The sequence below is a fragment of the Diadema setosum genome, chromosome 8, assembly GCF_964275005.1.
Source record: "Diadema setosum chromosome 8, eeDiaSeto1, whole genome shotgun sequence".
Lineage (NCBI taxonomy): Eukaryota > Metazoa > Echinodermata > Echinoidea > Diadematoida > Diadematidae > Diadema > Diadema setosum.
In genome coordinates this window covers 19,897,031-19,909,844 of record NC_092692.1, presented here as the reverse complement: position 1 = coordinate 19,909,844, position 12,814 = coordinate 19,897,031, and the positions used below count along the sequence as shown (strand labels likewise).

The following is a 12,814-nucleotide window of genomic DNA, read 5'->3' as shown; positions in this document are numbered from 1 at the left end:
ATACATACAAATTAGTACATAGTTATCCATCAGTCACAATTCTGAAATTTATCCAAATTCACGACTCCCTTAAAGGTTCTCATCCAAGTGGTTCAAAAAAAAAAAAAAGAAAGAAGATGTTGAAATTCAAGAATCCATTTATCCTTAAAATTTTGCAAAATAAATTGAGATTTGATTTCTCTCCTTTTGGCATAATTGGCTATTTTGAACTGAGAATAACATCCTCCTTTGTCGGTAATAATAACGTCCCCTTTGAAGAACACACATACATAAACACACAGACGCATGCACACACACAATCTCTCCCACACAAGTACATAAGGCAAATGAGAAAGATTGAAAAGGCAAAGATGCAAATTTGATACATAGATTTACTGGTATAACATTCACCTCACTTTGAACGGTTGTTATCTATATAATATTTTGCATACACAAAATGATAAAGCCTGATTTTGTTTGTTTACTTTTTTTCATTTTTAAGCTTATACCTGTAGTCTAAAATCAGAATGGTATATCATTAGCTTCATATATAACACATGGGGAAATTGCTGGCAATATGAACAGATACCAAGTGATTGGGCTACAATATCTCTTCACACGTCATCTCTTGTTTGTGACTTGCATTGAGACATTGTGCGAAATTGACTCTTGATTATGCCTTTTTATACATTAAAATTTCATTGAACTGCCGGGATATACAGGGTTCCGCACGTTCAATAGATTCATCATTCATTGTACACAATCTTTAACTTATTGGCTGGAATCTGATATTAAACAGATTTTGCTTAATACTCATCGTTCAACTGGATAACTTTACATTAACTAAACTTTACACGTAAAATGCAATGGAATTTTGGAAATCTAATAATAAATCAATTCATCTGTGAATTCACAATTCTGTCCATCAAAACTATGTTCCAATACTAAAGAGTTTGATGAAAATACACATCCAAATACATGTACTATGAATCCCTTGCATGTAATGTTGACAAGGCATGAAAGAAAACAATCAAAAACAATGATCGAGAGAGATAGTTTTCGTAGATTAGTAATGCATACTTTTAAATAAATACACAAGCAACACTTCTGCCATACAGCATATAATATATGACACAATATAGACCAGCCATTTTATCCCTGCAAAGAAATCACAAGAAATCTACATCAGCTACATATCATTAATTTTGCCCTTAATAAGAATCTCACATTCCGGGAAACAAAGAATCCCCCAAATAGTTATAAAAATCAATAGAAAGAAAGAGTTAGACAACTGTAATCTCCAATGATTTATCTGATTCTACCCTTTCAAGACAATAGAACCAAGTGTAAAGCTTATTCCTCTTTCTAACCATTTCTGGTTGGTTAGTTGTTGTTTTGTCATCATTATTAGTATGCTTCCATGGGTGTATGCAAGGGGGGGTCGGGAGGGTCGTACGACCCCCCCAAAATTTTCAAAAGGTCCACTTTTTGTAAAAGACGTTTTTGTTTTTTGAGGGCTTTTTACTCTATATAGGCCTACAACAGGGAAAAAAGTGACCGGTGTTCCAGCAAATTGTCAAAAAGCTCGTAAATTTCATAACTTAGTTTTAATATGCCATGATTTACCTTATTTCTAAGCCGCACTGCCATGCCGAAAAAGTCACTTTTGTATGCACCAAATGGCCCATTTTAAGATATAAAATTCAAAAACTCCCTACCGTGGGAGGGGGCACACCCCCCTCCCACACCCTCCCCCCGCTCGGTCGCTCCGCTCCCTCGCAAAGTTAAAGGTCCAAAACTTTTGATTACGACCCCCCCAGAAAAAATCCTGGATACACCCCTGGCTTCCTTTTGGGGGATGGGGTGAGGGCATGGGAGAAGTCTAGTATTCCAGATGGACGAGATATGTCCAAAATAACGAATGGCTGGTGGTCACAATCATTGAAGCGTGTGGTTTTGGTAACATTCACAGACCGCACATGGATGATTTCTGTCAAGCATATAGTCGTGAGTTACAAACTAACCTGTTACATCTGAGCTCAAATTACGCATACTTGACTCGGTCATGGTTGGGGAAAAAAATAATGCTACAATACAACAAAAAAAAAGGAATAAAATCTAAGTCATACACAAACATAATACAATTGATCTCATTACCACTTGATCTCATTACCACTGGGTCTACATGTACAGAGTATCAGTTTCATATTGTTGGTCCATAGAAATCAATCATAAAATGACGAGAGGGACTTGTCTTCCATCTTCACCACAATACAAGTCTGGCTGTGCAAATAAATCAATATAAACCAAAACAAGTATTCACTACTCTATGCACAAACTGTTTACAAGCAACATCTAATCTAATAGTCGGAGTAACAGTATTGTTTTATTAGGACACAGGAGGTGAAAACTATGGTGTGCTAAAAAAATAATAATAATAAAAACAAATAAATAGAAATACTGCAGCATAAACCCACAGATATATTGAGTTGTTGTTATTGTTTGTTTGTTTGTTGTTTGTTTTTAAAAAGGACCTAAACCCAAAGTGGGAGTAACACCCTGTTTATACAGGGCATTTAGAGTGCTCAAGGAGCACTCTTGAACCCCTATAAGCTCTTGAAACCCTTTGAGCTCTACATGAACAGACAGTTGGGACCTGTAGCGCTCTAAATTTATGCTCCTCTCGAGCCTAGTCTCAGGAGTGCTCTTGAAAGCGCCCTAAACTTTGTATGAATGGTCCCCAACGTTTGGAGAGCTCCCGAAGTGGTATGTGGCATGGGCTGTGCATACAGTTTACATGTCAGAAGTTCTCGCGCACCAAAAGGTCACCAAGACATTTTATACCCCTCTCAGCCACTTCGCATGTGGTCTCACGGAGCGGTGGTTCTTATGTATGAACAGACAGAGAGGGGCGTAAGTCGAGGTGCATCGGGAGCACTCCTGGGCCCAGCTGTGAGTATACATTCTAAATGGGGCATGAGATGGAAATGCGACAAAAATTAACATCCATGTGGGAAACCACAAGAATAATGCAACTGACCACTCTCAAAAAGTACCTTTGTCAGAAGCAGATTTTTAAAAATTTAAATTTTTTTTTAACTCCTCTGCTTTAACTACCTGGTTTGATCCATGCAAAGAGAAAATGTAGCAAGATAAAATTCCGGGTATATTTATCATTGCTTATGCCTTAGAATTCCTGTTTACACATAGTGGGCTCAAAGTAAGTCATCACATACGTTTTAGTGTATGTAAGAGTAGCAACTAAGCTTACGATCCTACATTTATACATTACCATAAGCTTACTTATGCAAGAACAAAGTCGATGCAACGATCGTAAAGACACCCTTTCGAAATATATTGGCATCACATGAAATATCCGTATGCACTGCCATACAACGAATGTCCATCTTCATAAAATTAACTGAAATTCACAAATAATTTACATTCCAAGATCTTCCTTTCATATCACTGAACAACTCTCAACATAGAACTATTGTAAGCAGAAAGTACTTGAAATCATTTGTACATGAAGATCAATACAGTCAGTTATCCAGAAGGGTGTATTTTTCTCATTGCAACCCACAATTTTAAGAATGGAGCAGCAAATAACACAGTTTGTCTCTTTTTTGTTGTTGTTATTGTGAGCAAAGAAACAACTGCAAACACTGATAAACCGAATAGCATGTACAATTCATATCCACTGAGATAAAGCTATGAATTGCAGTGGAAGAACTATAATGAAAAGGAAAAATCAGCAAACAATGTGTCCTGCATGCACTGGTGGGTTGATGGTTTGATGAAATTGTCATACTTTGGGCTAAAGACTTGCCAGGCAGTTTGGGTAAGCAGATGAAAACAGCATAGATATTTCATGAATTCACGAATGTACTTTTCAACAGATGCAAATTACCAGTCATTCTACTGCACTTGCTCTTACACATAATGTCCATGGAGTAACAGTATGCTACAGACCGAACATAATTTATATTTTTGTTATTAAGAAAAAACATCAAGATTACATTACTATGTCTTCCTCTACAAAAGTCTACACTGCGTGCTTCTTTCAGAGCATATAGAACAAGGAGATTCGATTCACAAAAATAAAAAAAGATTTGCATATATAGATTTTTATACACATTTGGAGACCAGATAAAATCACAATGGCAATACCTACGTACCCCGTCTGCAGTTGTCTCATTTCTGATGCAAACAGCGCATATTTCTGTTCATAGTCAAACATTTCTACTTTGAAGATTACACATTTCTGTCACTAACAAAGACATCTGGCTTCGAGAGAGAGAGAGAGAGAGAGAGAGAGAAAAGAAATAATATGACTTTAAAAAAAGAACCCATGACATATACAACCACAGGAATACTCGCCCCTACTTGTGCAGAAATATAATAAATGCCGACTCTTAACAGTGACATCAACAAATCGCTACTCAAACAAGTAACCATTTAATTTCATCACATACAATCAAGTGTCTTGAAATGAATGATTATACAAATGAATAAACTAATCTGCTACACCTTCTGGAGATTGAATAGAATTGGACAAACCAAAGGAAAAAAGGCAGACTCTATTCATTCTAGAAATGCTTCTAGAGAGATATAGCCTCAGGAGACAGTGATTTCCGTTATTTCTTTTCTTTTTCTTGCATTCCAACCTGTGGAATATTGCATCATGATGCCTCACTGAGTGGATAAGCTGTATACACGCATGTTTGCGTCTACCTGATGCACACAAGCATAGAAGCAAAGTAATTTTGATATACCATCACGTGATTAAAGCATCATAGCTGTCATAATCTAGTACCAAGCTCATCACCAACACTTTGCAGTGTTTACAACTAAAAAAAAAACAAAAAAAAAACCAACAACAGTTCTTTCATTTATCATTTTCAAACAGAGATAACTAAGAAGCACGCTTGTTTGTCTCAACGGGGGGAAATGAAAGTAATAGAATACATACTTTTAGTATTGACAACTTCTTGCTGCTTAGGAAACAAGAAGTGTGCTCAACTGGTCAATGACTTAACTGTACTAGTATGAGATAGGTGATACATATTCCTTGTTACCAACAGAAGACAATGATGCATCTGGCATTTACATTTCTCACTGATGCAACTGAAGAAAAGGAGTAGCTCGGATACTGTTTCTCCTCACATCCTTTGACTGGCGACTCTGGGAAAGGGATGAACAGGAAACAAAAGCAAACATATTTAAGTTGCTTTTGATAGACTTTACAACTTTAATTAAGACGATGGTCTTTGGCATTGACAACTCATTAATCAAAGTACATTATGACTGGGTTGCTTGCTCCCTCACTTCCTCAATCTTGACTCCGGTCTTTCCATCATTAATACAGTTCAGCATCAATAACTGGCATGTTTTTTTCTCTTTCTATGCAGATTCCTCAGGTATAAAAATGGTCTTTGTTATTTTCAGAAGCAGCATCCAGTATTACACCAGAATTTCTTTTAAATCATTGCTATTGAAAATAATACAATAAAGACTACATTTATTGACAAATATGGATCCCATATCCTGTAGTGACACACAATTGAAATTGCAGTCTGGAATAATGCAAACTCTTCATTTTGCTTCCGACTCTTTGACATAAAATTTCCACTGCTATAAATGTCCATAATCAGGGGTCAGGTGATGACTGCTGGCTAAACAAGGTATGATGAAACTTTAAATGCGATCGTGTACTGTCTTTGCGAATCTCTGCAATGAAAGCAAGAATGTGCAAAACTGAGACTGAAATTGCTGAACACATAAAATGATACTCCAGGCTTTTTGTTTGTTTGTTGTTGTTGGTTGTTTTGTTTGTTTGCATGTGTGTTGTTGTTGTTGTTTGTGTGTGTGTGTGTGTGTGTGTGTGTGTGTGTTTTGTGTTTTTTTTTTCTTTTTTCTTTTTTCTTTTTTTTTGGGGGGGGGGGGGGTCTACAAACTATGTGGATATTTGTTTGTGTACAGCATTTAGGCATAACTGCTTGGAAGTCAAGCCAAGATTTTACCTGATTGTAGAATGTTGGATTTTCACAAATTTTTGCTCCTCTGTACTTTCCGGAGAGCACCACGTGAAAAGCAAAACTACTATCAAGTTTCCACAAGTACCCACAGATAGCCCTAAAGTGCTGCCTCAGTCCACATAGCTGGCCCTTCTTGACCCTCCTGAAGTGTGACCATAGTATGGCAGATAAAGCTCTAGAGTAAATTTCAGCAACACCCTTTTCTCATTGCTTTAAGGCAGATTGGCCCACAGGCAAGGAAAACACCCGGCTTATATGTACACATTGCAAAGTAGGTCCTTGTGAATCTGGCCCGACTCTCCTGTAAAAGCAATGCATCTATTTGTTTGTTTTTCGTTATCTCCACCAAGGAAGGAGGAGCTTAAGTGATCATCGGCCTTTGTTTGTCTGTTTGCAAAATGACTCAAGAAGTTGTGAACGGATTTTTGTAAATGAAACTTAAAGGAAAAGTTGATAATGACATGAGGAACAGATGATTCAATTTTGATAGTGATCGGGGAATGGTATCTTTTTTGCAGATAGGGTTTGCAAAAAAAAACTTGAGAACTTAAAAATTTGAGAGTTTTCAAAATATAGAGCGGTCTCTGCTCAGGTGACTAGAGGCACCACATTGCTGGAAGCTGACGATGTAACAAGAGGCTTCTATATTGGGAAATTAGGCGATTTTCAGTGAGCATATATAAGTGGAAATCACTAATCTCTACAGAAGAAAAGATCAAGTGGTGGAAATTAGCTGCTTGGTGGAGGTATGCACTCTCAGAGTGCTTTTCTAGTTTTGTTTTTGTTTTCAGTTGGGATGTTTGTTTCATCTCAAATGTGTCACGAAGATTTGAGACCTTTAGACAGGTGACGGTTTAAGCTAATATAAGTGTTTATAAAACAGTAAATCAATTTCCCATCCTAATCAGGTCAAATTTAGGCTCAAGCTTTCAGGAGATAATCTTCAGCGTACAGAGTAATAGCAGAATATCAGTCTTCATTGAAACTTACTGTCACTCACATCATTCTGCTACAACAGGAACGGATTGGTCTGTTGCTGTTGCACTGGTGGGGTGCCCCCGCTGGTGGGTAACAGCGGTGGAGGCAAGCCAGGAGATCCGCCCATGCCCACACCGACACCCACGCCCATTCCCATCCCAGCAGTCATGTCAACGGCCGGTTGCGCCCTCATCTGGTTCATGGATGGTGCCGGCTGCCGCTGTTGCTGGAAAGGGTTGTTAACCGGCTGCTGGGCTGGTGCGGTCACACCCATCATGAATGGGTTGGTGCCCTGCATTGAAGGCTGACCGATTGTTTCTCTCGTCGGACCAATTAGTGACTCAAGGTTAACGAGCTTGGAGTTCTTGCCAAGGAAGTCCTCGGGCTTCTTCTTCTCTGGAGTGCCTGACAGAGCTGCATTCATACCAGACATGTCGTACGCATTGTTGCTGGGCTGCGGTATTGCCATCGGCGGTGAGGCAAAGGCATCATCCACTGTTGTCGCTACAATGCCACCGTCCGCTCTGAGCCTGTCAAACTCTGCATCTGGGTCAGGCGCAGCGCCGCCTCCATTGGTGGCCCAAGGGTCGCTCGCCATGGGAGCAGCTCCTGACCCGAGAGCTCCCCAGGGATCACTGGCGGGAGCCGAAGACACTGCAGGGGCCGCAGAGACTGCTGGAGCCACGCCAAGTCCTCCCCAGGGATCGGCGGCAGGCTGTGCTGAGGCAGGCGCTGGAACGGGGGCTGGTGCTGGCGCTTGCGCCCCCCATGGATCAGCAGGTGGTGACTTGGACACTGGAGGTGAACCTCCCCAGGGGTCACTCACTGCTGGTGGAGGATTTTTATGGGCAGGTGACCCACCACTCCATGGATCATTGATGGTGATGTTGGATGATGGTGGAGCATTGTTGAAAGCAGGAGAGGAGTTTGCAGCAGGTGCACCACCCCACGGATCCTGCTGGGGCGGAGGCGAGGACCACTTTGGTTCTGAGGCGAGATTCAGTAAGGTGGTCGATCCTGACTCTGGTACCTGCTCGAAATGACATTGACATTAGCATCATCTGAAATGTGACTGCAGTCTGGGGGAAAAAAAATCACACTGAGCACACTAATGATAAAATCTGATGACCATGTCAAAGTTACAACGTTGTACGTCTTGGCAAATATATCAAGCGAATGATCAAATGTGAAGTAGATAGCATACAAAAGCACATCAACATAAATTATACTCCCTAGAAGCATTCAAAATTCCACAATTTCTCCTGACTTGACCAGATCCTGGTATGATTTTAGTTTTTTCCTGTGGATATCCCAGGTTCTTGGGTAGGCAGCAGGCAGCTTTTTTTTTGTCTCATATCAACGAAACTTTCCCTGTTCTGTTTGTGACCTAACTTTGATCATTGCAGCCAACTTTAACACAAAGAGTGAGGTACCCCTTTAAACAAAAAGAGCTACACTGAAATTCTGTGGGATTCCACACATTTTCTGGACAGGGCAAAACTGCCTACCTCTGTCTTGCTTTGATCGATGGCCATCTGCAATCGGATGTCATCGCTGCGGGCTTCCTTGTCCTTCTGCTCTGCCTCCTCTCGACTCATGGCCAAGGCCAGCTGGAGTTGGAGCTCTTCTTCGCCTGACGTCTGTGGACGAGCCTGCTCTATATCCGTGGACAGCGACCGTGGTGGTGTCCGCGATGTAGTGTTTGCTGCTGCACAGACAATTATTAGGGACATGCATGTTTCCATCACTTACATTTGGGTCAAAAGTCAGCAACAAATAACAACAAAATCGACTTTGTTTGGGGTTAATTTCTAACTAAAGTGCTTGAAAGATTCTGCATAAAAAAAAAACAATGATGACTTCCGGCAAGGAATACAGATAGACAATCACTTTACATGTATCCATGTCATACAGTAATACCTACTGTAAATGGACAACTTGCATACAATGTACAATGCGCATAAGATGTGCACATACATTAAGGTATTGCTCTAGCACTGCATTACATTGTAAGAGGACATTGCCAAACATTGGCAACATTGAAAGGTAATCTTCAGATGGCACTGTGAAAATTGTTGCCAAGGATAGTGTTGCTCTTTAGACATAGGATTGGCAACATAAACACTGACATGTGAAGTCGGCAGTAGAGATGATGAGGTTATCTATGCTCGGTAAAAAAGAAATGACAGTGACACCACAAACTGTAAATCAGAAATTTTCACAGTCATAAAATCAAAATGAGTTAAATCCCATGTGAAAGTGCTTGTCTACACTATGCATTGAATGCCAGTGGCAATTCATGAAAATTTCATCACATTAAGGAGGCTTGTTAGTTTCAATTCCCTAAAAATGCAGCAGCAAATATTTCTGGCTTTACAGTAAATACATCTGTAAACAAAATTAGATATGTCACATGGCAAGATTACTGAATGCAATTTCCCATGGTAGTTCGAGATAGCACAATATCTGGAGACTGGTTTGCTTACGTTCAGACTGGCTACTATCTTGGCTGGACTCAAACTCCCTATGGCTACCATGGCTGGAGTTGCTGCCAATACCCTGCGAGGCCTGTGCGAACCGCTCCTGTGCCTTCAGGGCGCGCACACGCTCCTGCTTCAGCCGGTCCTCGTCCTTCAGCAACGCCACCAGGGACTTGGACTTCTCACGCACATTCATGCCCACGTCCTTGCCATCCTTGTCGATAAACTCAAAGTCTTTCAGCGTCTGGATGGCGAAGATGTTCTCGCGGCACTGCTGCGCCACCCGTTCTGACCCTGTCTTGATGATGTACTCCAGGAGAACAAGTGCCTTGTACACGTGCCGCCAGTTTTTGCCGTGGTCATTGAGCCGCTTCCATATCATGCTCATGATCTCTGAAAATGCCATCACATTGTATGTCTGGTGCGCAATCTCTGACATCAGTGAACTTGACGGGCCCCATGGATCGTTGGAGGTGGCATCCCGAACCTTGACTTGGGCGTCTGTGTAGTTGTGCACAATGTTTTTGATGGTGCGTCTTGTTGCCATAGCGACTAGATGCGAGTGCTACATGCAGTCCACCACAAAAATTGTGATTCAAATTTCTGAGCCTTGTGACCAGACACCTACTATAGCTGTCCCAAGCAAGTGAGAATTGATGTTATCCTGTTTTGTTGAAACCAAAAACCCCAGATGACCTTTAATCACCTCATCAATGCCGACATATCTTCCTGTATTGGAAGAAAAAAAAAACATTCAAACAACAATGTTTAACCATAACACTTCAGTCTCCAAACAAAAGCAGGTGAGTGTGCAGTCATGAGGTTCAATTACCAATTTGGAAAAGTAAATGGCATGCACATACATTTACATTGTACACTATGCTTTTTAAGCATCATAAACACACAATATCCTTGTAAAGTGGAACATTCCTTTGCTCATAAAGTCATCTACATTCATGTTACTTTCATTAATATCAGTGACCTTTGTTAATATTATGACTTGCGAAGTCACATCATAATGGCTTATGCTTGGTGCATTATTACATATTCATATTCTTCATTTCCCACTCTTTCATCCTGCATTTATATACAACACTGGCCTATCACCAACATGTCCAAATCTGTGTACTGTACATGCATGTATGTCTTTTGTAATAAAAGTAAGCCTTCAGCAATACAAACTGTATTTCAACAGCTAGCCACATCACAGGATGAGTTACTATCACTGATATACAAAATAAAAAGCAAAAACAGGGTCATGCAATTTGTGTGTCCCTGACATGGAAGAAAAATCAAGTTTGAAAGGAACTGTCATAAAAAAGAAAAACCTCTGTATTTAAATAAAGTTTGTTGTATACACACTGCATATCACAAACACAAAAGTATTTTCACTGAAATGAAGTCAAAGGGATCAGATTAATTTGCCTACGTTTCTTATTAAAATGTGTGTGCCAACAAAAACATTCTTCTGTGGGTTAGAAAATATTGTGCAAATCACTGCAAATAATCATACATGTAACTACATATGTAACTACTACACATGGCCTGACTGACCCTTATGTAGGTACTGGGAAGGCACATTATAGTTATACATATTGTGTAGATTGTAGATTCTATATATACCACGGCCAACTCTGCTTCTCAAGCGAAAACCGTCATGGATCAGACCAGCAAGAGAATGAGAATGCTTTGTGTCACAGCAATCAAACATCTATGACTATGTAATGATGCTGCATAAAAAAACATACATAGATCAGACAATTCTAGATCTACAGCTGCATTAGAGGTTAGCATGTCATCACATTTTGACTGGAAGATCAGTCTGTATCTTGTAGAGAACATGTTCCACGGAGACAATGTCTGGCTTCACAGAATTCCCTATACGGAGGAAAGCCATGAAAGTGGAAAAAAATAATACTTTTAAAAAAATGATTAAAAAAAAATCATTCGGACAGACGGACCTTTCTGTCAAGTCATTCTTCACATTCAATTACATATGATTAAACTGAATAAAAGCAACCATAATTTCAACACCTAATCCCACGTAGCCCACCCAAAAATTGACTTTTCCAAGTTTTGAAACTAGAGAGTTGTGTTAGAATAGTACTGTGTACACGTCTACATGCTGTCCAAAAAAAGTTTGAACTGCCAGATTTATCAAGAGAGAGAGAGAGAGAGAGAGAGAGAGAATTAATGTTAGGGTCTAGAAAGCTAAGTTATAGTAGGTTCACAAACGCTGTGTCTAAACTACAGTATGTGTCTGAACAAGAGCCATTCATTAAATATTCTGTAGTTATCACATCACAAACACAAGATTGCAATTTTGTGTTCATAGAATGTGGATATCCTGAACCACAAAAGTGCTGCCATGACAATGTTCCGCTCATTTACAAGTACTAGTCTAGTACTGTAGTAGAAACTTGTTAGTAGGCCCTAGGCCTAGTACTTTAGTAGCATAGACGAAAGACAGTTGTGATACTACTTAAGTGCCTAACTCGCGACATGGCGACAACGGCCACTCGCATTGCCAGAAATTGGAAAGCATATCCAGTCATTCAATCTACTTCTCTAACGAGTTAGCTAGCTAGTAGACCACTATGACAAGTAGAAATACTAGTCACTCGAGAGTACCAAGCAAGGGGTATAAGGTCGTACGCTATATTATACCACACACCACTCTGCTGACCGGCAAATGGTTTCTAAACATGTCATGACTTCACTGAACGGTACACTGTCACCGGATGTGTCCAAAACTAATTTGATCTCTTACTGGCCGATACCACACAAGTTCATCAATATCCCATTCTACACAAAAATTAGTATTCACACACCACAGGGAACTGCAAAACATACCTTTCTGTGTACGACAAAACCGGCAAACGCCAATGTTTTACCTAGGTATTTGGGCTTCCGGATGGGCAGGTACAACGCGATGCTAACAATTTGGTATTATACACACACACAATCATTTATACACTGTACAAATTGCACGTCTCTGGTGATGTCGCGTCCGCGCCGCCCGTCCGTGCTGCTCCTGCTTGTTGTAACGTAATCGTTTCACCGCCGCCGCCGCCGCCGCCCGCTGTCCCCTAGCCCTATGTATGTACAATGTATTGGTTCTGCATAGCATGGTGGACAACGCCTGCTTGAAGGTCAACTTAGAGGGCGCACAATTTCACGTGCATACGAGCACATTCGTCATCACCTTACTACCTAGAACTACTGTACTAGTAGTACATGTAGTTAGAAGTTCTGTGGTCGTCGTCAGCGGGGATGACCACTGTGTACCACTACATGTACTACCCGCGTCCAGCATACGATCAGACATACGGTAGTATA

At 40.4% G+C, this 12,814-nt stretch overlaps 1 protein-coding gene across 4 annotated transcripts; it reads right to left on the bottom strand.

The window, feature by feature from the left end:
• Window positions 1–4,910: 4,910 nt before the first annotated feature.
• LOC140231660 (epsin-2-like) lies at window positions 4,911–12,407 on the bottom strand. Of its 4 annotated transcripts, none has more exons than XM_072311816.1 (5): window positions 12,370–12,407; window positions 9,482–10,204; window positions 8,504–8,703; window positions 7,008–8,025; window positions 4,911–5,163 (listed from the first exon to the last, which is right to left on the bottom strand). In XM_072311816.1, the coding sequence occupies exons 2-4, from the start codon at window positions 10,020–10,022 to the stop codon at window positions 7,027–7,029; spliced, it is 1,740 nt and encodes a 579-aa protein (XP_072167917.1). In that variant the 5' UTR covers window positions 10,023–10,204; window positions 12,370–12,407; the 3' UTR covers window positions 4,911–5,163; window positions 7,008–7,026. The 4 variants fall into 4 exon arrangements, with proteins under 4 accessions (XP_072167917.1, XP_072167914.1, XP_072167916.1 ...); XM_072311813.1 differs by having other exon boundaries at window positions 12,329–12,396; XM_072311815.1 differs by having other exon boundaries at window positions 7,018–8,025; window positions 12,329–12,396.
• Between the last annotated feature and the right edge of the window lie 407 nt (window positions 12,408–12,814).

Coding starts and splice junctions, on each gene's coding strand:
- LOC140231660 (XM_072311816.1), bottom strand. CDS start 10,022: ATGGCAACAAGACGCACCATCAAAAACATTGTGCACAACTACACAGAC. Junction 8,704..9,481: donor AGATAGTAGCCAGTCTGAAC/GTAAGCAAACCA, acceptor TTGTCTGTGCAG/CAGCAAACACTACATCGCGG. Junction 8,026..8,503: donor TCGATCAAAGCAAGACAGAG/GTAGGCAGTTTT, acceptor CATTTCGAGCAG/GTACCAGAGTCAGGATCGAC.